Here is a 24,510-nt window from a genome sequence, read left to right as displayed (position 1 = left end):
CTGGATTTCCCTGCTTCAGGGCACTTTAATCAGAGTGCAGGTCTAATTAGAAGGAAGCGTGCTGTTTCTCATTTTCCCTATTGTTTCTGCCAGCAGGATTAGCTTTGTAGGTACGGTTCCCTGGCTTGTCTGATTATACAAGATGCAACAGCTAGCAGGTTGTTTGAATGTGCTTTTTTAGATATTGTTGAGCTTTATCCTAAATTGATTGTATGTTCTAACTACTAGCAAAAGTGGAGCGTCTACACTACTCTACAATGCTAAACATTACTGCAGAGCAAGAGTAAACTTTTTCGTTGGCAAACAAACTGAACAAATTAATTTGCCTTCCTGTCTTTTGTCATTTTGGCCAGAAATGTTTTTTTTTATACAATGCAGATCAAAATTAATTCAGCTAAAAGTGCTTGCCAAATTAAAAAGAGAGCTCTTTATTATTTTTAGAACTTATTACTATTAGACCTCTAATTACTCCTACTGATGCAGAAAAGCACCGTTAGAGAAGAAAGCATCTAAAATATATTTCATCATAATTTCTTGACTTCAGCAATGTTGTAGTTTAACCCCAGCCAGCAACTATGCACTACACAGCTGCTTGCTCACTCCTCCTGCCCTGGTGGGATGGGGGAGAAAATCAGAAGAGTAAGAGTGAGAAAATGGCTGGGTTGAGATAAGAACAGTTTAATAATTGAAATAAAGTAAAATAGTAAGGATAATAATAACAATATTATAATAGTAATAATAATATACAAAGCAAGTGATGCACAATGCAATTGCTCACCACCTGCTGACTGATACCCAGCCAGTCCCTGAGCAGCGATCGCTGCCCCCCGGCCAACTCCCCCAGTTTTTATACTGCCCATGGCGCCGTATGGTATGGAATAGCCCTTTGGCCAGTTTGGGTCAGCTGGCCTGGCTGTGCCCCCTCCCAGTTTCTTGTGTACCTGGCAGAGCATGGGAAGCTGAAAAGCCCTTGACTAGCATAAGCAGTACGTAGCAACAACTAAAACATCAGTGTGTTATCAGCATTATTCTCGTACTAAATCCAAAACACAGCACTACACCAGCTACTAGGAAGAAAATTAACTCTGTCCCAGCTGAAACCAGGACAAGCAAGATTCAGGTATGTTTCCAAAACTATGCAGGTGCTGCTAGACACAGTACTAAACCTCACATGAAAAAGAGACGCTTCTCGCCTAGAGACTCCCAGTCTGAACTATGCTAATGCAGATCAGGCACGCAACACAGCAGGTCAGCTGTAGTAGCTTGAAGGCTGTGGGTTGGTTGCGAGTTTTTTTTGTAGCACTGTTTGACCATTAATCAGACCCTACTCTGTGCTGATTCAAAAAAAAAAAAAAAAAAGGTTAACTATGCAGTCACTGCACTCTTGTCTAGTTTTGCACTGCAAGTTGCTCTGTCACCCAGGAGGCAGCCAAGGGGAAAAGAAAACCATCCCCAAACAATGCATGAAGGTAGCATGCATGGAATCTGGCCTTACTGTCCACAAATTACATGGGCTCTGAGGTAATGCAAATCTGACCTGCTCAACAAAAGGAAATGAATATTACAGCTGGTTACTATGGCTAACAATGTGTTCCAATACTTTTAGACATTTTCACCATGTTCACCAGATGGAGGCTTTGGAAATGGTCGATTTGTGAAGGAAAAGGATATGGGGTTTTATTATTTTTTAACTCCTTACCGTGACTGGCAGGGGTGTGTGTTACATTTCCTGACCTGGGGCTCAGGGCGATTCACTCGTTGGCAGTCACTGTCATTCACCAGTGTCATGGTCTTGTTAATAAGTCGAGTACAGGATACAATGGTTTTCCGTTCACCTACAAGTCAAATGAAAAACAAGTCTGAAAAAGGAAACTGGTGGCTAAGAACAAAACCATGTCAAATCATTAATCAAAACTCAAAAGCCAGGAGGACCTCCCTTCTATCTCTACAAGATGTAATCTGCACAGACCGACCACCTCTGCAAGCAATCTTATTTCCCACTTCTGCCTTACCTTTGTACTGTTCTGTTTTTTTTTCAGAAAAGCTACAAATCTTTCCCCAATAATTGCGAAATTCACTGCTCCACAGGAACAACATGTTGGGCTTTCTCTTTCTCGTGTTTAATGTGAAAACAATCTTGAAAACAATTTGCTTTCATTGCTGGTTCCTCCTCCACATGTAGCTGTGCCCTGTAATCACCTAGGACAGATGCTCCAGCTAGGTAAGGTGAAGCCACACAACCATCCACCCCCCCGTGACTGATAATGACAGGACAGCTGCCCCTTGCTGCTCCCCATTCAGGAAGGGTCAGGTTGAAAAGGAGTGACTGGGGTTCAAGAGCGATAAACTGAGCTTGTCTGTATTTCACAAAGAGGTGAAATTAAGCCACCAAAATAAATTATTTCTCATTTTCTGGTCCTCCAGGTTTAAAAACCCTGCCAGTAGGAGACACCTTAGCAGTACTCAGCATTTCTCACGTAAAATGTCTGTGCATCAGCAGTTTCACCCAGAGGCAGCAGTGGGGCCCTCAGGGTTCAGCCTTCCACTGCGTGACATCAGGAAAGCTGTGCCACAGGGTGGCATGACAATGACCAGATGTGACAAGGAAAATGCCATCCCCGCACTCTGTGGCTTTGCCTTACTGCTAATTACTTTGGTTTCTCAGATCCTCTTCTTAACCCTGAGTCTGCATCAAATTGAGTTTATTCATGATCTCCAGCAGGTAATAAAAAAGAACTTAAATTCTGTTAATAAAAAAAATTGTAGAAGTCTGTATGGAAGGGAATAGGCCCTTCCCAGCTTGGGTAAGTAGTAAAAGCATCTGACAACCAAAATGTAAGAGATTAATTGCCATCCAAGCTACTACTGGTGGGAGCCATGTTGCCAGGTACTGATTTGACTCAAATACGCGGCAGGCTTGCAACACAAATCCAAAGAGCCACAAACAAATTTCCAACTCATTCATGTGAAGGTTGAATGGCTCTCAGAAATTATTGTTTTAAAACATGAGTAAAAGTAAGTGTCAATTTTAAAATGAGTTCTATTTACAGAAAAAAAAAAAATCCACAATTTCAGTACACTGAGGGCAGTGAGCCTTCAAATGTGAAGATGAGCACTCTTTCTTTGTGTCACATAATATGATAAATAATTGGGTCTGCTGGTGAAGAAAGACTGGCCAGAATGCATGGAAATGATCCATTTTCCTCAGGGAAAAACCTACTTCTTCCAGCACTGAAAATTCAATGGAGGGTGGCTGACAAACCAATCTCAGGTTTCACAGGCACCAGTTCCCCCCAGGGCTTCAGCAAATCTGTCTCAGCACATCCTAGGGATCGGGTGAAAACCGTGATTTGCAATGTGCTCACGTACTCCCAGAAAGTCCACCCTGCACTAGGAGCGTCTGACGCAATCTCCAGGAGCTGTCACAGCAGCACTGCCCCCGTTTCATCCCTGGGGAAGGAAGTGTCTTCCAGTGAACATGCCTGAACACCTGTGAAAACTCTGCTCCAAGAATGTGACGGAGGCTTGAGATATGGGGCTGCCCACGGCGCCTTGAGCCATCCGTGGAGCACTAATCCAGGTGCAGTTCCAGCCTACAGTAACGAGCCGACAAAGCAGCGTCCCTGCCAAAATGCTGGGTGAAAATTAACTGTGGGGATGTGGATGATAGCTGGGAGAGCTGGTGAGAATGAGCTCTCATTTGAGTTCATTATGGCAACATCCATTCCCATGGCCAGTTTCTTTCATGCTTTGGCAACACCGTCTTCTGCAGGCATCTCTCTAATGGCTGGTGTCTGCAAACCCCGTACAGCAAGTCCCACCAAGCTTCCAAATGGCCTTACCTCCTCCACACTGCACACTGCACCCTTCCCATCCGCTGTGTGTCCAGATGTACAAAGAATCCGGTTGCTTTTCTGGCTCGCTTCTGTTTTCAGCAGTATAGTTTACAGGAATGGTGTATTCATAATGAATTCCATAATTCTGGTCATGAAATAACAGCACCTGGTTCAGCAGGAAAAGAAAGGCTGTTACAACACACTGTGTACTGGGAAAGCCGACAGACTGCAGAGACAGTAATGCTGGAAATGCTGTCTCAGGCCAATATTTCTAAAATAAAAGTACCTCATGAAAGACAACCGAATCTTTATCTAGAAACCTGAAATTACAGTGGTATTAGTAAAACAGGACATCTGCGGGAGCAATAACTACTCATGATTTGTGAATATTTAAAACAGTCATGGAGATGTCTAAACCTGCAATCTGATGCATAACTTTAAGTCTCAAATGCAATCAGCAGGCCACTGGCTATCTGAAGAGAAACAGTAAGGCAACATTAAAGTAAGGCAGCATTAAATCAGCACTTTTCATATAACAACTATTTCAATGAGCATCTAGAGTTAAAAAGTCACTCATCATACCTGTCCTACTCTTGTTTTCTAGAAAGCAAGTTGTCTGCAAGCCCCACACAGAGACTCAGGCTTATGGCTGGGGACCTTGTAGAGAATGGGGAAGTTCTGGGTTAACACTGTACTGCTTATGGATCGCGGTCCTGGGCAGCCTGCTCTACGCTACCCTGCTTGAGCCGGGGGTTTGGCCAAGACAACCTCCAGAAGTCCCTTTCAACTTCAACCGTTGTGTGATTCTGTGAGCTGCAGCATTTACTGTTGCATTTGAGTTGGGCTGCAGCAGCCCATAGTTTGAAGGCAGAAATGTTTATTAACACACCGGAAGGAACAAGGTGATCATTCTCAAAGTAAAAACAACTAATGCAAAAAGAAGTCACATGCCTCCTGGGAAATGTGGCACTCAAAGTGGGCATGACTATTCCTGCTGACAAGCTGTAGGAATGGGATTTTATTGTCTCAGAAACCTGAGGTTGACAAGGAAGACCCATACCATACAGCTGCTGGCAACATATAGATTTTCATACCCTGCATACCACTAGAGGAAAGTGAAACCTGCTTCCAACAGCAGGCTGATCACTTCCCATGGACTCACATGTGACATTTCTAGTGTTATTACTCCAAAACTCACTGACTATTAAAAAAAGGCAGAGGAACAAGAGAAAAATGCCTAATTATTCACCACAGGTAGATGACAATTCTGGTCCTGTTTTTGATTCACATGTTGGGCTTCATTTGGCTCTCACATTCACTGGCTTGAGTCAGAAGCGACTAGAAGACACCCAATGGAGTACGAGGCCCATGGAATCTGAGTTACCACACTATTAACCAATGCCACAGAAGTACTACTGTAATGCCGATGGTGTGGCTTTAGACTTACTTATACCTATTATCCCATAATCTCAGCACCATTAGACAGGTGAATTCTGCTGGCTCTTGTCACCTACTGGAATAGGAGCAGCACCTTATCAAATAACATGTTTTAAGTACGGCTATCGTAAGTGAAGCAAGCAGCTGCCCAATTAAAACAAGCAAATTTGCAAGTGCTATTTTCTCCCAACAATAACCGTTTCCCATTCAGATTGGCAGAAATCACTCCTACTTAACCAATGATCTCACTAAAGCTGCCATAAGCTCATTTAACCAAAAAAATAACCATATGTGCTGAAAGAAGGGGTCCAGCTTGCAGCCACTGACATCCTGGAGGTCTGTGCAGTGAACATCGTGGGGCTACACAAACTCAGCACCCATGAGTTGCTCAGCACAGTGCACAACCCTGGGCAGAAAAGCATCTTCCAGAAGATGTGGGGAACAAAGATACGATTTTGCTTCAGCTACAGAGGGAGCCTTACTACCAGAACTGAATACCAAGGTTAAAACTAGCCAGCCATCATTACAGTTTCAAAGACGAATGGGTTGGGTTTTTTTTAACACAATTCGAAATACCAGGCAGTCAGAGGCAGAGAACGCAAGTCCTGCTCTGGCTTTCTTTAGATGTATGAGATATGAACAGCTTGTTCTACAGAATTGATCAATCAGTCTTGTCTAAAGCATCTTTATGCTCTGCGAGTGTTTGGTTGTCCTCTATTGCCAAGAGGAGGTCTAGCACAGGCCTAGTTACACAAACATTAATTTCTCCAAGAAATATACTTACAGCAATGCACTTGGAGAAATGCCTCAAGTATTAAACCCCAGCTCCTAAAAAGAAATCCTTATTATCTCAATATGGGTGCAAGACTAGCGAATCTAAAGGCCCATATGAAACCAATTTCATGCAATTTCGTAGCCATATATAATTGGGGTGTGTGTGTATGTGTGCATAATTGGTTTCAAATGCAGGTCACAATGGACTGACTGAAGCGTCTGGCTCTTTGTCAGTCCAGTGTATTCCCCCACTGTTTGAACAACAGTTTTCTATTTAGAGGTAACTGGTAACCATCCTGCCTTTCCTGCGTTGAAAGAATGAAACCCACTACCCCGTATCAAGGAAAAGATTAATATCTGATTTGAAGAAAAGACTTCACGTGTGCTTTGTTTACGACTGGCAGTGATTTTAAGCCACGTGTTTTTTTTAATGGTCTGGTAACTCTTACTTTCCTCCTTTTTAATCATTTCTCGGGGGGAAGGTGAAGAAGGAAAATTTCCTCTGCTCATATCTGCTGAAAATGCCAGTCTGTACCTGGAAAGGATACTCATGGACAATAATAATAACTCATGGACTCATAATAACTACTTTCCTATGTTAGTTACTTACTCCTTAATGAAGGGGAAATGAGTTTTTCTTTAAAAACAAAGCTCTACTGATGCTGAAGTTCACAAAATGCTGGTACCAGGTTTTACTGCAGTACACCTCAACCAAGTAATGCCCTGGAAGGTTCCAAGAGCTGGCAAAGGAACCCTGCACAGCATCTTCACAAACGGTACCTGCGCAGCTCCTTTTTCTTACATGAGGTTAGGAAGACCTTGGCGGTACAAGGTACTTTGTCAGAGTCCTGGTTTCAGGAGGGAAGACTTGTGTTAAGGCTAAAGTCAAGCAGAAAATGATTTTTCTGATGGTGAAGGCTCCTGTTTACACCTCCCTTGTGTGGGCAGACCTTGAATTATGTGGCTGAGTCAGGAAAGTGCAGGTGTGACCAAACCTGCACCACTGACTATTTCAGTAGTAACTGAAACTCTTTGAATCCAGCTTTACTCTGGTCTGTACGTGAACCTGGTAAACTCACTCATCTTTCTGAGAAAGCAAAGACAAAACACCTCATGTTCCTATGCAGCATATGTTGACACAGAGAAAGCACTGACAAAGTGGAGTATTATTGTTATTGTGTGTGTGTGTGAAAAGTTCAAGCAACTTTTGAGCTTTTCAAACCGGGCCATGAAATGTTGCACAATGAACACCAGCAAGCCAAAAAATTCAGGTGAGGAAAGGGAGAGACTTCTGATTTGTAGCAGTGCTTACAGATCGCCTTCAGTGAACAAACGCGGTAAAAAGTCACAGGGAAAAGAAACAGCACACAGGAAAACGTAATTGGATAAAAAAAGTTACAGGAAACAATGCATACATTAAAATAGTCTGTGTTTGTATGCAAACCTCGCTACAGAAACTGGAAAGCTTTCTACAGACTTTCTACTAGTAACACATATATGAGACAGGCATCATTACAGCTATCTGACAGATAGAAGCATTAAGGTTACCACCAACATTAAGGGGCTGGCTCGTGAGTCACCCCAGCACCCATTAGTGACAGGATGGGGACTACAATCCTGTTCTTCTCACCCCTGTGGACTTCTCACTCATGTTCTCATACAGCAGCCATATGACTATTTATGAAGTGACATGCCTGGTTAACAGAAGGACTACGCTGAACTTTAGGAAAAACTTTCAAGAACAGCTTAAAATACGTAAAATTGAAAACACAATATAAAGAAAGCAAGGAACATTTCTGTGTGTAACTAAGTCACCACAGAGGGTCAAATTCACATGTATCATCTGTACATGCCAAACCTGCACCTCTTCTGTTAGAGTAACAGTGTATTTAAATATAGAATACGTTCTGGCATAAGATGAGAAGATATTTCGGCAAATATCCTTTCATGTGTGTGAGCGGGTATGCTCATGAAATAAAGGCGGCCCTGGAAATCTACATCCTCTAGAATGGACCTGTCACATTGTCTGCGACACACTACAGGAGTATCTTGTACTGGACACAAGTCTACCGGGACACTGCACGTTCTCCCAGAATAGAGCATCATTTATTTTTAAATAGGGAGGTGGGTTGCTCCAGCCCTTGCCATGCTGCAAAAGAATGCAAAGAGAGGCACTACAGCATACCTTTAAAAAAACTCTGGTGAGGAAGCAAACAATCAAAATTTAATTTTCAGCTAGAATATAAACCCTATATGTTGCATCACTTAAGAAACACAAACAAAGGATATAAAGTTACCATCAAGTGCAGTGGTACTTTAGTTGGTCCTTTGGCAGAGATTTTCTCCCACAGACCCCTTCGCACGTACCGGACAGTAGTGCCTGCGATCTGAAACTCACCAGGAAGCTCAATTTTCCAGTCGCTGTTAATGGATCTCTTACTGGAATCTTTTAAAGCTGGAATGAATCAAACACCATTGAATGAAATGTAAGCAAATTTGTAGTTAGAATATAGACTATTGAGCTTCTGTCTCAGCCCACCCAAAGTACAAGATGCAGTAGCCTTGTAATGGACATGAGTTTAAAAGGAAAAAAAGTATAATTATAGCTGACTCATCATAATGTTTCTAACTTGGGCATATTCTCTATTTCAGTTGATGAAGGCATTTCTAATTATATTAACATTGCTATTAAGTAAAATAATGTCATACAAACTGGTCTTGCTAAGGTTTTACTACCTAAAATTATGTTCTGCTTTCCAAATAAGCAACATTCTCCAGTTTCAAAACTTTGAGGCATTCTCTGTGCCATTCCACTGCCAGAAAATTTAAAGGGAAGACAAAGAGAGTGTGCAGAAGGAGTTACAAAGGAAATAAAAGGAAGGAAAGATAACTACCCACTGTCCTTGAAAAAATACTACTAATTTAGGACTAAATGGTAGAACTCTTCCACAGTTTGACCTATTTCAGGAGCATGTCCAAAAACCACACATACTCATGGCATATTGTTGAATTCAGTTACGTATACAGCTCTGCTTTTGCAAAGGAAAGCTTGCACACTGAAATGTTTCTCTGATTTTCAGTGAAGAGAGATTTAATTTGGATTTAAAAGTAATACTAAAATATTACAGCATTGTGCTAACAAGCAAGAACCACAAAGTAGAGGTGACTGACTAGGAAAGTGCAACACTTACTAGCCCATTTTCCCTATCCAAGCTAAGCAGAGTGGAGATTGTAAACAGAGAGCGTAATTAGAGAACAATCAGTCAGAGCCATAATTCTTCCTGGAATAATCTCAATACTATTTGTCAAAGGTTACATGGGAAACATGTAGGCATATATGCAAAATGAACACACCTGGAATATTCTGGTATACTGGAAATTAACACTTAGATCACTTTAAGGATTATTCTCAAAACTAACTATTTAGATTTTAATCTTAGAAAAATTGATAGTACCATAAATTCGGACACATACATCAAACTGGCAGACATGATGTAAGAATCTAATACCACAGAGTAGCTGCTTGCGTATGACCTGACGATACTTCTGGTAAAACACTTAGACATACTTGCAGTGTTATACTCTTAGAGCTATTAAGAGTAGTTGGGGTGAAATAGTATGAGAGCACCAGTGGCTGTAAACTGAAGTACGGTTTGCAAGGCGAGATCTATATATCTTTATGTAGACTGCCTATCCTGAGACAGATTAAAGTCTGGCAGCAGCTGGGTTCAGAGATTCTCACTCAGATAGTACACAAGGAAACCTATTCTGATCTTCAAGCGTTAACATAAAATTCACAGATCATTTATCTCTAAACTCTCCTTTCAAAAGCAGAAAGACAACTCTGCATTTTTTTTGTTTGTTTCCAAGCAGAACCAGCTTTTGAAACTGTATTTTCCTAAACTTCGAGAAAAAGATCAACCAAATCTCTGTGTTCAAATACACATGAAGATCTGCAAGTGCAAAATAAAACAAAACTGTTCCTGAGTTTGTGTGTGCTCCACAATGTAAACATTGAACAAGTTAACATTTCGCTGTCATAGTTGTAAAGAGAAGTCAAGTTACAAAGCCAAGATTGGTCAGTGGACAGAATGTGAACTTGGCGGATGAGCTTAACAGACCCTTGTGCTTTAGCCTGGAGGGCAGAATATTCCAACCTGCAAGCACTAGCTACAGGCATAATTTAGAATGGCCCTTAGGTTGTTCTAAATTACTCCAGACGCTTTTTTGTGAGTTAAATATCTGGACAGGCATTATAAAGCTCCAGCATCAGAAATAAGCAGAACTTACGGTCAGGATACTTCCTGATGCCTTCTTTGCTCTCAAAAGGCAGAAGCAGATAAGATACAATCTACTCCTAGGTTTCATGGAAACCAGGCCACAAATAAAAAACATCAGCAGGCAAGGAACAGCCTGCCACAGCCACCCTCCTTTCAGAGTCCATGAGCTGGACACACATGCATAAGGTCAGATACTGTAGGATCACGTCCATCCTGTCAAGAAGTGCCTCTATGCATCAGTAGAGACAATGAAGAAAGCTCTACTGCACAGGGAAGCCCTGTAAGTTGAACACTGAGAAGAAAAGATACTTGGAGTAACATGTCTTTTCTTCCAGCATAACCTATTGCATCAGCATCACCGATATCCTTCAAACACTGAAAGACAACTCCAGCCATAAGGACAATCACATTACTGTTGACTTGTCAGTGCAAGTTGATTTAGGGATTTACGTGTTTTCTACATTAGAACAGGAAGCACAGTTATTCAGATGACTGTGTGATGCATTGAGGGAAGAGAAAATTGGCAGACCCTGTTCTAACAGAAAGTCCCAGGCCCCTTTGTGGAGATCCATGCACCATGATCAAATTTGCCCTGACATCAGACAGACAGAATAGCCCGTGTGTTACTGGGCTTCCTTAGTTCAAGGTTAACTGTGTCTTTTGACTAAGCCTTGAACAAGATGTTTTCTTAACCTCCAGCATTTCATGCCTCTTTATTCTCTTCCAGTAAAAAACACAATCTTGGCTTTCACTTAACTGAGTGTGTTGCAAGAAGGTAAGAGGAGCTGATTTAAAGCCTTTTCAGGTCAACAGGAAAATCTCTCATTGTCATCTCTTTGGATCAAGTCCCCAGAGCCAGCAAACCCTACCAGGTGTGCTTAGGCTGTATATAATTGCCTAATATGCTTAGAAGGAAAGGAACCTGACTTCTTGTCAACTGCACAACACAGCTGACTTACCAGTTGGGTCTAATTTACCGTGGGAGTGTTTGTAGCAATACCAGGCTATTCTACATAGACTTTCCTTTTATTCTAGTTGGCCATGTCTAACACCTTTTATATAGCTATTACAATGAAGGTTCCCTCAAGAAATGAGGGGCCAGCTCATCCTTTCCTCAAATAAAGTTTAAGAAGAAAATCCCTGTTACATTTCTCTTTAGGGGGTTTCCTGAAAAACTGTTCTATTTGGTTCAACAGGACAAGCGCCTGGCTCCACAGATCCCAGCAAGTCTGTCAAAGGTAAGAGGAGATACCTGAAGTGATTCCAGCACAGGGCACCATCTCACAGCGGAAACCTATTTTTAGACTATTCCACATACAGCACACAGACATGTTCCCAGGCACCTGGGAACCTCTGTGTTGTTACAATGGTCCCCAGCATACTTTATGGCCCAGGTCAACTTGAATTCTCCCAAACAACTCCTAGTGTGGCTCAGGATCCAGGACTTTCCAGGGTCCCTTCCCAATAAGCAGTTATGCAGGCAGCCCCCCTTCAGTGGGGGCCGAGAGCCCATACACAAGATGCTCCATGACCACTGGCCTCAGTGCCCAGGAATATTTCAGGGCACATTCAATTTACCAACTGAGCATCATTTGTAATGTTTAACCTCTGGGGAAGTCTGGAGCCGGTGGAGGTTGCAATGTCCTCTGCATCTGTGTGTGCCCTCCTGAGGGTCTGCATCCTGGGGAATTACTGGAGAAAGGTGGAACATCCTTCTGTCCTGCTGCACACAACCTTCCTGACAGCTCTCATGGTCCCATTAGAGGCTCCAAAATCAGGCTGAAGGGAAAGTGCAGGTATGGTATCCCCAGGAGGAGTGGGATGTATGTGGGGGAATGTTTTTTCTGAGGGAAGTTCTCTTTGGGACATAGACTAGGGGGTATGATGATGTCCTGGTATTTGCATGTTGCAGCAATATAACTCTGTCTGTGGCTTACTTCTCTTCCTGCCTCATTCCTTGATCTACAAAGTACTTTCTGCAAACTTCAGACGGAATTCTGCAGCAGGATTGCTTTCCTCTGCCAAAGCCTAGTGTCTTCCAGGCAGATCAAAGCAGCCATTACACTGGCCTCGAGGAGCCGTGAACATGACTAATCAAAGCTGTGGACTGAGATAAAACTATCTCCATGCAGTATGGCTGACTAGTAAAGATACCACGGCACATGCTCAAAACAGCGTGTAAGAGCTTGAATGACTAAAATTATGCTTTGGTACCAGCTCACCATCAGAGGAAGATAGCTCGCTGATGAAAACCAAAATGTTTAATCTTTGTGGACCTCTTTTCTGGGAAAGGTTTGATTTTGATTGCTGCAGACACTGCTCCCTTAGTGACTGAGGAGACGGAGAGTTTGGAAACAGCCCTATTCCCAAAGGTGCTCCTTAAGGATTGCAGGAATTACACCAGAGACTCAGCAGAGTATTTGGGCCCAAGTATTTTTCCCACTGTGTCTTCATTGCACACAAGTGCCCCATCAGTAGGGATCGATGCTGCAGCTATAAAACCCCGATGTCTCTCAGACACAGGGTACTGCTCTTTCTCCAATGGCTTCTGTCACACACAACTCTTGCAGGCCTGGCTCTGCCTAGCCCCAGAGGTGATAGTACTAAATTCAGTGGCGTGAGTAGGTCCTTTTGCTCTTATTGAATGCTGTGCTTTTCATCCAAGCATTGCAGAAGCACTTTGCAAGACAGCAAGTATCTTTACTGCCATTTTAGAGAATAAGCAAAGCATGCAACAAAGAACACTTTCCCAACCTCCCTGAGAGCTCAGTGGCAGGACCCGAGGAGACCAGGACATACGCAATCTCCTCTGACAAAACTTGTCTGACTCTGGTGGAAAAGCCCAAACAGGAAAGCAGCTGTAAGCCCTTTTTGCCAAGCAGTCCCCACTGATTTAAGCTAGCACCCACAGGTTTTATTCTGCCTTGGACAGCTGGCTGCAGGTCTCCTGGGACCCTATGCCTCAGACAGGGTAGCAAAGCACAGCTCTTTCTCTTCTCCCCATTGGGGGTGCATTTAGGCAGTAGCAAGAATCCACTGTTACATCTCTAAGCTTTTTCTGGCTCCAAGTTGTACGGTAGAAGAGCAAAAGAAAAAGGACCCCCGGCAACAACCTGTAACTACTTTTTTTCTTGTTGGCTGGAAGACAGGAACTGACCAATCTATTTCTAAACCTGGCATCTAGTCAGATCTTTATTTCCACCTTGGGTCCCTCCAGCTTGCTTCCCAGCCTGTGGACACAAACTGCCGACGCATTTCCTGTTCAAGGTGGTTTTTAAGCGTTACAGCCAGCCAAGGCAGCCAGCGTGGGTTGCCTGTAGGTGGAGGGAAATTCTTCAGGCACTGCTCCCAGCACATGGAATAATGATTCCAAATTATGCTGGGCTCATTTCCAAAGTGCTGTACCCGGTTCTGAGTGGAAATAGGACGTGATTGGACTCAACTTTGTCAGTGTAATTGAAATAGAAAATCCTTCCATACTCAGACCTAGATTTACAATGCATTATGAGGCCTATCAGAGTGATTTGATCTTGTTTTCTTGGTCATCTTTTTATCATAGAAATCATAGAATCATAGAATCGTTTAGGTTGGAAAAGACCTCCAAGATCATCCAGTCCAACCATTAACCTACACTACCAAGTCTACTCTAAGCCAATCAAGGGTAGACTAGACTAAACCATGTCCCGAAGTGCCACATCTACCCGTTTTTTGAACACTTCCAGGGATGGGGACTCCACCACCTCTCTGGGCAGCCTGTTCCAATGCTTGACCACCCTTTCCGTAAAGAAATCTTTCCTAATTTCCAACCTAAACCTCCCCTGGCGCAGCTGGAGCCCATTTCCTCTCGTCCTAGTGCTAACTACATGGGAGAAGAGACCAACACCCACCTCCCTACAACCTCCTTTCAGGTAGTTGTAGAGAGCGATAAGGTCTCCCCTCAGCCTCCTCTTCTCCAGACTAAACACCCCCAGCTCCCTCAGCCGCTCCACATCGGCCCTGTGCTCAAGACCCTTCACCAGCCTTGTTGCCCTTCTCTGGACACGCTCCAGCACCTCAATGTCTTTCTTGTAGTGAGGGGCCCAAAACTGCACACAGCATTCCAGGTGCGGCCTCACCAGTGCCGAGTACAGGGGAACAATCACCTCCCTGCTCCTGCTGGCCACACTATTCCTGATACAGGCCATTGGAACTGTCCTATTGGAACACTCCTGCTGCTATTCTTCAGCTTAGGTTAGCAAGACATTGGGTATCTTTTCTTTGTGTCCAGTGTTCCTTGAAAGAGAAAACCCTGGAAAGCTTAGAGAGGTTCTCCTGGCTCCTGACCATGAACCAAAGAGCTAAAAGCATTCAGAAGCTTTCAAATAGCCAGATTTTTATCTGTCTTTATGCGATGCACACAGGGCCAAGTCCTGCTCTCAAATATACACAATCCTAATCTTCACCACCCAGCGGGGAAATATCTACTTTAGTCAAGGTTATGTGGTCACAATGAAGGGCAGTCGCTAGCTCCACGTAAGACTCTCAGTGCTGCAGCTATCTGCCAAAGCCCAAGCCCCGGACAAATACCCTATGCAAATCCCACCAAGACAAACAAAAAGGCTGGCTTCCAGAAGGCAGAGTATTTGCAAAACCCAAGGAAACACTGGCTCTCATTGTTCCACCAGTGCTTTGCTATGTCAAACATCTTACGTGTAGGCGTAATCCTCTCCCAGCAAGCTGGCTGCAGCATTAGTGGAAATACTAGCAGTAGTGATACGTGCTTCCTACCAAGAAGTGGCACAAATGCCAATGCTTTTGACCTAAGGGCAGCTGAATGACGTGATTTGCCCTCTTTTTCCTCCCTGAATCTGGAAGGAAAGACAGAGAACAAAAGCATCTTCCCAAGTGATATTGCCAACTTTGGTAGCGTCTCAAGACAGAAAACCAATGGCACTAGACCTGAAATCCGAAGACACAATCCCTAGGTAAATATTTTCAGCGGCACCTATCTCTCAGCACGGGATGTTAACATCTGCTTTTGGCTGCAGAGATGGAGGATCATAAGCAAAAGACATGGAAATCAGGAACCAAGGATACTGGTCTGAGCTTTGCTACTGAGTCCCTGCATAGCCATGAGCAAGCTACAACACCTCACTTTCTCCTTCGGTAAAACAGAGAGCAACAAGCTTCGTAATCCTCTCAGAGTTCCTACCACAGGCTAGATATATTTCTGGAAGAAATTTCATCTTTCAGAGTGCTTTTCTATCCTAAAACCTTGCAGTGTCTCCGCTCTGAGAAGCTCGCTTTGAGAGAACCAGAACATGCATGAGTGAAAACAGTACCTAATACTTCCCAGGCTAAGGGACAGCTGGAACATGCATCTCTTCCAACCACTGCAATGAGAATATCAGCATGTGGAAGGGCTTAAACACTGTTTGATATGGAAGGACAAAAATTATGTGTTCATGAGCTCATCAACAGCCAGAAGAGCTTAGGTTTGACAATGCAGGGACCTATAAGCTGCAAAAGTTCACTTAACAAAGGAGGAAGTTTGGGATTCTCTCTTATCCTTTTGTTTTCCGACACAGCATAAAGAACTTGAGAGAGACAGAAGAATTCCCCCATTTATGTGTGGCCATGCAGCTCTGAGTGTGCAAAGGATGTTTCAATGTGCTGGGTGTTCTGTTGGGTGTTGGGCAATTTTCCTTCAACTCCCCACTCTGCCACAGGCTTCCTGTGTGAATTCAGGGCAATGGGGCATCAGCATTTCTACAACTTGGTCTCCCTAGAAGTAGATGGGAGATAAAGCCCTTCCTCTATTGCACAGTAATGACACCAAAAGAAACACCCCTAACATCGGAGAGAAGAGGCAGAAACCAGACTGACAGATGTATATTGTAGCTGACTGGTTGCATTTTATAAATACCCATCCAATCTTTAATCTAAGTGATTAGTAACTGGACAACAAAGTTGTTGACAGACTCTGCCCTACAACAACTTCACAGAAATCTGACCCATCGCCCATGTCTAAAATTTTGTTTCCAACATGGAAAAGAGGAGAGGAAGCCTGTTCCCTCAAAAGGAATGCAGAAGTAGAAATGAGAAGAGGATTAAACAAATCGTTTGGCCTGAGAAAATAGAGGCAAGTGGACTAGAGGCTACAGCTAGCCCATCTCAGAGTGCAGGATCAGGTCTTGGCTACAGCATCAAGTGAAAACCTGCTGCTGCAGGAAATGGTGCAGGCAACCTCATGGCCAGGTTACTGAGGGATATCAGCTGCCCAGTCCTGCCTCTGCTCCAATCTGAGCTGGGCACCTTCCTATCTGTAGCTCTGCCATTCCTTTCTCTAAAGACACTGTTCTCTTTCCCACTCCCTCCCAAAGTGTTGCGTGCTCCTGGCAGCTAACGTTCAACCCAGCGCCAAGTTCTGTTCAGGAACTCTTCTGTCTATGTAAAAGCATACTCTGGTCCTTTCAGGTTGCACAGGGCCTGTAAGCGTCACATACTATCACATCAAGCAAACATTATGAACCCAAGCCACGAAAGCAGAGAGAGATTGCCGCAAGAATGAAATCAACAGCCAAGTCCTGGCAACAACAAACCTGTCATCTAACAGGTCATTTAGAGAAGGGTCATTTTAACAGAAAACAGAGCTGAGTTTTGAATCAAAACATTTTTTTTCTTTCGTCTTTTTACCCAGAAAACTGTGAGCAGGTTTATCCTCAACCACTCTGATCCGCCGAGCACCTGCAGGGATCACAGCTGCTTCGATGTAACCTATGGCAACAAAAGAGCAGATGGATGAGAGCATGCCACAGCCAGCCAGAGGCAGCAATCATTCAGTATCTCACCGTGAAAAAATCAACTCCTGCCCAGGTTGGGGAATGGGTGGGAAACACTTCAAAATGAGATCCCTGCATTGGCAGCCAAGTTTCACTGCTGTGACATGCATGGTTATGACTAACGTTTCAGCTTGAGAAGAGGGAGAGAAATGCATGTGCGCTGCTTAATTGTGACTTAAGGCTTGTGCTTGGGCCTAATGAGATTTGCTCCCTTCAGATCACCCTGGCTCTCCTGCGGTACTGGCAAGGATGCATGAGGACTGTTCCTGAGGTGATGCAAAGTGTCACTGTCACGAGCAATGCTGCACATCACAGAACAGACATCTGTGATTCGAAATGAAGTTTCCATTAGATGCTCCTGCTTTCCCCTCTGCAAAAAAACGCTGCTCGAGGCTGTGATCAGTATCAGAAAGGACTCACTTCCACAAAACATTCTGACGATGCTAAAACTAAACAGCAGGAATTAGCGGGACAACTGGGGGAAAAAAATTTGTTTTCACTTACACTTCAGCTTTATACAAAAATTCTGGAGCATAGAATGGTAACAGTCTCCTTGCATCAGGCTGCTAAACAGAATTCCACAGCTCAGATTTAATACAACAGAGTTGAGAGTTTCTCAAGGACTGACCACCAGTCACCTCTAAATGCTGCCAGCAGACGCACATGCCAAATTAGACCATCTTAGCATCTGACATGGTAGGGAAGTTTTCACAGGGCCCCATCATATTTTTATAGAATCCTCTTGGTTTTTATCTTTCTGAAACTCTCTTGGCCATTTCATGCTTCCTTCAACAACCAGCGAAACGACAAAATTGTACCACTTTTGACTAACAGAATAACAGTAAGAATAATTAGGAGCTACAAGGAAATGTAGCCTATTTTCCCCCACCATGGAGCCATGTGGAGTTACCGACTTGTTCCATGGGGTGGAAGCGGTGCCTTTAAACTATAAAGCTGAGGAACATTAGGGCCCATTTCAAAGGTCTGGGAGCCAGGCAAAGTTTTTCCGCTGGCTTCACTGGACTCTGAATCAGGCCCCTGTAAATGACACTAATCTCATCACAGCCACGACCTGATTCCTTCTAATTGGCCACCCAGTTTACTTTGCAGCGTATAACTTGGCACCTCTTTCAGATTATTGCTTTCCCCTTTCTTTTAGATGTTAAGTAGCTTATCAGTATGTTCCCTCATCCCTTTTTTTTGCCTTAAAGGGCTGTGTGAAACTGGTCTGTGTCAGCCCTGCCTTTATGGAAATCAAGGGCAGTCTAGAGCAATGGGTTGGAGAAGTGCTGGCATAAGGCACAGGGACTCCTCTAACACTCAGCAATGTCTGGGGAGCTGTTTTAGGGGGAAGTGCAGTTGAATGGCCGTGCTTCTGCTACACTGATACGCAGGGGCCTCAAAGGAGGACGCTGACAGCTTCACGCATCTCAGGACTACGTGATTCTGTTACCACTATGACATGGAGTGAGACAGACGGGGATTTGGGGTCTCAGACTGTGGATTCATTTCTACCTGTCTGAACCAGCAGAGTGGCAGTCCCTTTGCTGTGCTATGAACACAACTTGAGCTCTTGGCTTTCATGAGGTGCGTTGGGTGGACAGCTGATCGGGGCCAGCCACACTCCTTCTTTCCCTCATCATTGTTTCTGAATGACACTTTCCATTTGACCCTTCAGCTCAGTTCTTATTGCATTTGTTCCTCCTTACTTACTTCTCCCTTACTCAGGATATCTCAGAAACAGTCAGTCATCCCTTGCAGGAAAAACAGAAGGAGGGAGAGCAGAGCTGCAAACCGTGTCTGTGTACAGAAGCCAGAGCAGTGGCTCTCCCATCCGCTGTTAAAGAGTGGGTTTCACTGGGAAAAATCATTACTTCCAAGGTCAATTTTTTTGAGGCAATACTGAAATCTGTTATGAATTCAAAGCAAACAGTTGTTGGATTTTATTCTAGACATTGCCAGGAGTTGGTTTTTCATCAGCTGAGATACCAAATTACAGTCAAAACAGAGTGTTTCAGAAATCAAACATCTTCACTGCACCCCATGCATCTGCGTATAAACCCGACCGACATTTACCACCAGACATGAGCACACAGCAAAGGTGTGATTAATGACAGTCCGTCATGGGGAAATAGGCCCTATGACACACCTGAACACCCCTGTTAGGAAGCCAGTTTGGAACATGCCCAAGTTTCAGGTAATTTAATGCACCTACTGGGGGACTGTTTATTTATTCATTTTTTAAATCACAGCCAGATACAAATGCCCAGAGCTAAATCATGCAGGGGTTGGATACGAAGTTACACTGAATTTAGTGGCAAGCCAGTCACTAACTTGAGTGAACTCTGGATCCGTCCCCTGAGCCAGCAGCAGCCAGGAGTGTGTCACACTGCTTTAGAGGTGAGCGAGCTGTGGAGCCATGCTTGAGGTTCAGCTAGTGCCATAAATACGCTCTTATTTCATCACTGTGCCATGAAAGAAACACCACGTGGAAAAGTTGACTTTTATGTTACTTTTTACAATGGTAAATAGTGGAGTGTAAGCTATTAATAACGTATTAATTCTGGAGACTGTTTAGTTTGGTCTTATACCAGATTTTTCTCTCATGTAATTTCTAATCCTGATTGATGTCTTTGGGGGGGTTGTATTCACAGCTCCTGAAGAAGAAGAAACACACTGTGCTAACTCACTGAGCTCATGTGGCACAGACCCGACTGCTGACCTTCACTCTTCTGCTAGTGAACTGCGAACCACTTTGCAGTTGTATGGATCTGACCTGTCCTTTCAGAGATGAAGCAGAACTCTTGGGCATGTCCCACCAGGAGTGTCTTGACACTCTCATTCATTATTTCCAGCAATATGGTGTGAGTTAGTGGTCAAATCCTATTGCAAACAGACTACATAACATCCATGCAAATTTACCACAGGTACAAACTCAGATCGCTACCACCACTCCAGTCTGGTCCTTAGAGCTAATGTGAGGCTTCTGGTCACAGAATATTCCTGATCTTTGAGATAACTGCACCAGAAGACACCTCCATTGTTTTCCAGGCACATTTTATTAAGCAAGCTGTAACTGCAGATTGCCAGAAAGATTATCAAGTGTCAGCTAGTAAGACCAAAAAAAGTCTCAGAGTTGGCCCTGAGTCAAGGACTCTCAAAGATCTGTTAGGGCTTAGGATAATTGTCTGCAATGCAGGGGTTTACAAGGTTGGGCTTAAAGTTCTGCTTTAAATGAGGAACTGGTTAAAGACTGATGAGATTTGGCAACTATCAGGCAGTATTTCTAGTAATTTCACCCATAAATCAGCCTGTTAAGATGAAGCTTTGAAAGTACAACAGGAGAACTTCATTATTTGATAATTTATAGTGCTGTATGTAGTATACTCCACCTTGGGAACAGTTACTTTGGCACGCACCAATCTTTCTGGATAATTTGCATTACATCAGTGTCTCAGGAATGTAAGACTGTGATTGAAGCAAATCCTAGATACAAATTATATGGTGTAACTCGTATTAGGAGAGACACCAGAACAAAGAGGTGGCTTTGTCATCAAGGAGATTAATATGTGAACAGTGGCTACTGTATCTTCATTTAAATGCTGGAGAGATTTGCAAGAGGAAAGCAGCTCACACAGGAAAATCCATTGTTAGCCATTGTTATTATTCCCAGAAAGAACAGAAAGTTTAGTGTGAACTTCAGAATGTCACTGATCTGCTACAAAACTGTTCTCCTGGTTCACATTACAATGAAAGATGGACTTTGAGGTAAAGGAAAAATTATCCCATGGCTGAAAGTACTGATCTCTGGGCACTGTACCTTCATATCTTATCCCTGTACACACATGAAAATTAGGTGTGAGAAAGTCAACAGTGCTCATCCCATTATCAAACTTCCCAAAAGTGCTTTGAACAAAGACCTCAAGGTAGAAGCCAAGGAAATCAGAATGCCCTGCCCTACCTGCTGGTCATGGCCAGCACAGCTTCCTTAATATTTTAGGGATAAGTACCAGCTGGGCATTTCAGTTTCCATGATCCTTCCCACCTTGCACCTTTTGCTGACTGCTAGTTGTTGCAGTGGAGTGGAAATATGTCCAGTGGTGACTACATGTCCATTTTCTGAATAGTTGTGATGATTCTTACTTGCTATTAGCTTGAGAGTAATTCCTCCACCAGTACCTGTCCACTTCCAGCCATGGGATAGCTCATTGTAAGAAAATCATTTCACTGGGGAGCCATGGATAGATTTCAAAGCCTCCTACTATTGCTGTGAAGTTGGTTGCTGGGATTTCTAACTTGCATGTTCTGCTTAAACCCTTATAAAGACAACCCAGAGTTAGCCCTAGGGCTCTATTTTCTCCTCATTTAGATGTACACCCTATTGACAAAAAAACAGTTTCTTGTGTTGGCTAAAGATCTTCCTAGCCAGCACTACAGCACCACTGTTCAAATATCCTTTCTTTCTTTTAAATATGTGCTGGACAAGTAACGAACACAATAAAAAGCCTGCTTTTTCACCATTTTAAAAACAAAAATTGCTAGCAAAGATACACTCTTCATTTCCCAAAATGATAGTTACAACAACTGGCATATCTCACCTTATTATGTTCTGCCATTAAAAAAATCCAAATATCTGTGGTCCTTCTTTTGGATCACAAGCAAAGGGCAGCAATGAAAATCTTGATATGGCTGAGAAAAATCAAGAGAGACAGATGCAGGTCTCATTCTCAATGCAGGTCTCTGAGCATTACAGGCACAGCCTTGGAGTCTGGACAGAAGAAGTCAGTGATAAATCAGCCACCCAACAGATACGAGCCAAAGAGCTGTCCTTTATTTCTAGGCCCCCTGTACAGTGGCAGGGAGAGAGAGATGGACTTCAGAACAAGTCTGTGTTTGTTTTTGAAAAATTACTTTGTAGAAATAGGTACAGGGCATGCTGCCAGTCAAAAGGAAACCTCAGTCTAAACAGTGCATTCAGGCGGCCTACTGAAGGCAGACAGCTGCACACAAGTGTATGTGATGTTTAGCATCACAAATAAAGGCTTTTGACCTCATCCCCAAAAGAGAAATGGAATCCATTTACAGCTGGATCACCCTGGATCACAGGTGGCAAGATCTGAACTGCTGGACCTCCTATGAGGCACTTTGGATGTTCCACCATCATGCCCCCCTAGGGTGGCAGAACCTCATCTGTGACATTAAGGTTAGAAAAAAAAAGAAATAGGCCCGGTTCTTTTTCCTTGGTTAATGAAAATTTGGCTTTCTTTCATGCAGATAGGTTTTCTAAAAGGAAAGGATCTGTACTTGATACCTTTGACAAACCAAGCTAAATAGTAAAAGGACTTGAAGTTTATCCATGGCTTTGGATACCAATCTCCCCATCTAATCCAACCAAAAGAAGACAAAGAACCAACACCAAAGGATGTCACCAACACCCACTGACACTGCAAAAAGCATTCAAGTATCTTACACGAGAAACACTTGGGAATAGCCTTTGCCTTTGCCATCACACATGTCGAAACCTTCTTACAATGACTATTGGTTACTAAGAAACAGAAAGGAGTTGGCATGGATTTAGTTCAGTTAATAGGGCTTGACAACATAATTTGCAATCACAGGACATATAGGGACCAATCCCGCAGTCAACCGAGTCCCACGTGCAAAGCAGCTGAGGATCTGGCCCAAAAGGCTGCAGCTGCAATTCCCAAAACAGATACCACTCCAAAACAACCAAAGTCTTGATATTTGAAGTTTATTCTTTTCTGAAATAATAAATCAGCATACTTGACTCAGTGCATTGGCCTTGACTTGGATCATAGCAAGTTCATGAGGATTTGCCACTGACCTGTGCAATTATTTACACATCCAAACCCTGAATTTGTTTCTGTAGTCATACCGTGTATTCTCCTTTGCCACAACTTTTGTCAGATTTTTGTACATATTTGCTTAAATGTCAATTTAAAGAAAAAAGGCCAATTTTTTTCTTGAGTAACCTCATATTCACTTGTGATACCTCAGACCCAACCCTGGAGCTTTGCCTACTGCATAAGATTCAGTAAGTTAACCTGAGGACCTGATTTTGCAGAACAGCAGTAAATTAATAGAAATTGATGGGTGTAACTCACAAAGCACAAAATGTTTGCAGAATCCAGCCTGGGAATCATAAGTGAAACCAACAAGTCTGTTCTCAGTGTCTAACATAAAAGAAATCCAAAAGCAGGAAAACATGAACAGTGAACATTTAAAAGACTGTAAATATTCTTTCCATTTTAGTAGGCTAGGATGCTCATTAAAAAACGCATAATTTAAAAAAAAAAAAGGAAAGATGATTTTGTTTGGCATATGATGGATGTCACTTTTTAAAACTATTCCCACATAAAATTTAAGTCCCATTAAAATTAATAAATCAGAACATCTAATAAATGCTTATGAGATTATAATTGTAAAAACAATTATCTTACAGATTATGTGAGATGGGTAAAGGTGGAAACATTGCATTGATGAAGCAACATTTTGACAGGTTTTTGCTTCTGAGATGATCAGCAAAGAATAAGGATCAATAAATGCTTGAACACCGTCCATGATTCAGTCAGCCATCTCTTCTTATTAGGTTACAGGGCGCTGGGGGTGAAAGCGTCCCGTAGTGTCCTGGCAGCCAGACAACCTGTGAAGGCTGAAACTGTTCCGTTCCTACAGCCTTGTAAAGTTACCACCCTCAAGCAGTCCGTCTAGTTGGAAACGGGTGCAACCTCCTGACAGTGACCTAGAAATTTCTAATTTATCTGCACAAGATGTTTCGTAGTCTCATTGGAAAAGATAAAAGATAGTTACTCTTCAGGAGCAATTAAGAAGTTCATGAACAGCTATAAAATCTGCTACAGGAATCAAGAATAGTTTTTTTCAATGGAAATGAGAAACTTTTCCCACCATTTGCATCAAATGCAAATGACTTGACATAAGTAGGTGGAAAATAACTGGGACGAAAGAGTCAAAGGCAGTAATGCAGGAAATCATTCAACAGGTTGGCCTAGCAATGCAACAGCACAGACGTGCTCCAGGAAGAGGTAGTGGAGGTGGGAAATCCTACCTGCGTCTCAGAGGAGGTGACAGATCACAGCTGGCTCCACAGATAAGGAGGAGGAGGGTGCAGAGGAAGAGGTCAATGAACAAAATCAGAGCCTCAGACTTCAGTGCTGAGAGCTTGATTCAAGGAAGCAGCTAAGCACTGGTGCTGCTTTAGTAACTACTCAGAATTGAAGTGTGTACTTAAAGGGAATCTTTATGTGCTTTGCTGAACTCAGTCCTGGAGTAGCACGTGTTGAACATATTTCTCGTACAGAAATGGCAATCCTGTATTCTCTG

At 43.1% G+C, this 24,510-nt stretch overlaps 1 protein-coding gene across 1 annotated transcript in view; it reads right to left on the bottom strand.

The window, feature by feature from the left end:
* Positions 1–24,510, bottom strand: part of ADAMTS17 (ADAM metallopeptidase with thrombospondin type 1 motif 17) — a 203,188-nt gene that overhangs the window by 42,904 nt on the left and 135,774 nt on the right. Inside the window, exons 16-20 of the mRNA XM_075713772.1 lie at positions 22,619–22,693; positions 17,003–17,083; positions 8,345–8,502; positions 3,843–4,002; positions 1,700–1,835 (exon numbers count right to left, since the gene is read on the bottom strand). Coding sequence (XP_075569887.1) covers positions 1,700–1,835; positions 3,843–4,002; positions 8,345–8,502; positions 17,003–17,083; positions 22,619–22,693 — 610 coding nt within the window. The remainder of the gene's footprint in view (positions 1–1,699; positions 1,836–3,842; positions 4,003–8,344; positions 8,503–17,002; positions 17,084–22,618; positions 22,694–24,510) is intronic.

Source organism: Pelecanus crispus, chromosome 7, assembly GCF_030463565.1.
Source record: "Pelecanus crispus isolate bPelCri1 chromosome 7, bPelCri1.pri, whole genome shotgun sequence".
Classification (NCBI taxonomy): domain Eukaryota; kingdom Metazoa; phylum Chordata; class Aves; order Pelecaniformes; family Pelecanidae; genus Pelecanus; species Pelecanus crispus.
Note: the sequence above shows the minus strand (reverse complement) of the source record. Positions and strands in the feature narration are given on the sequence as shown.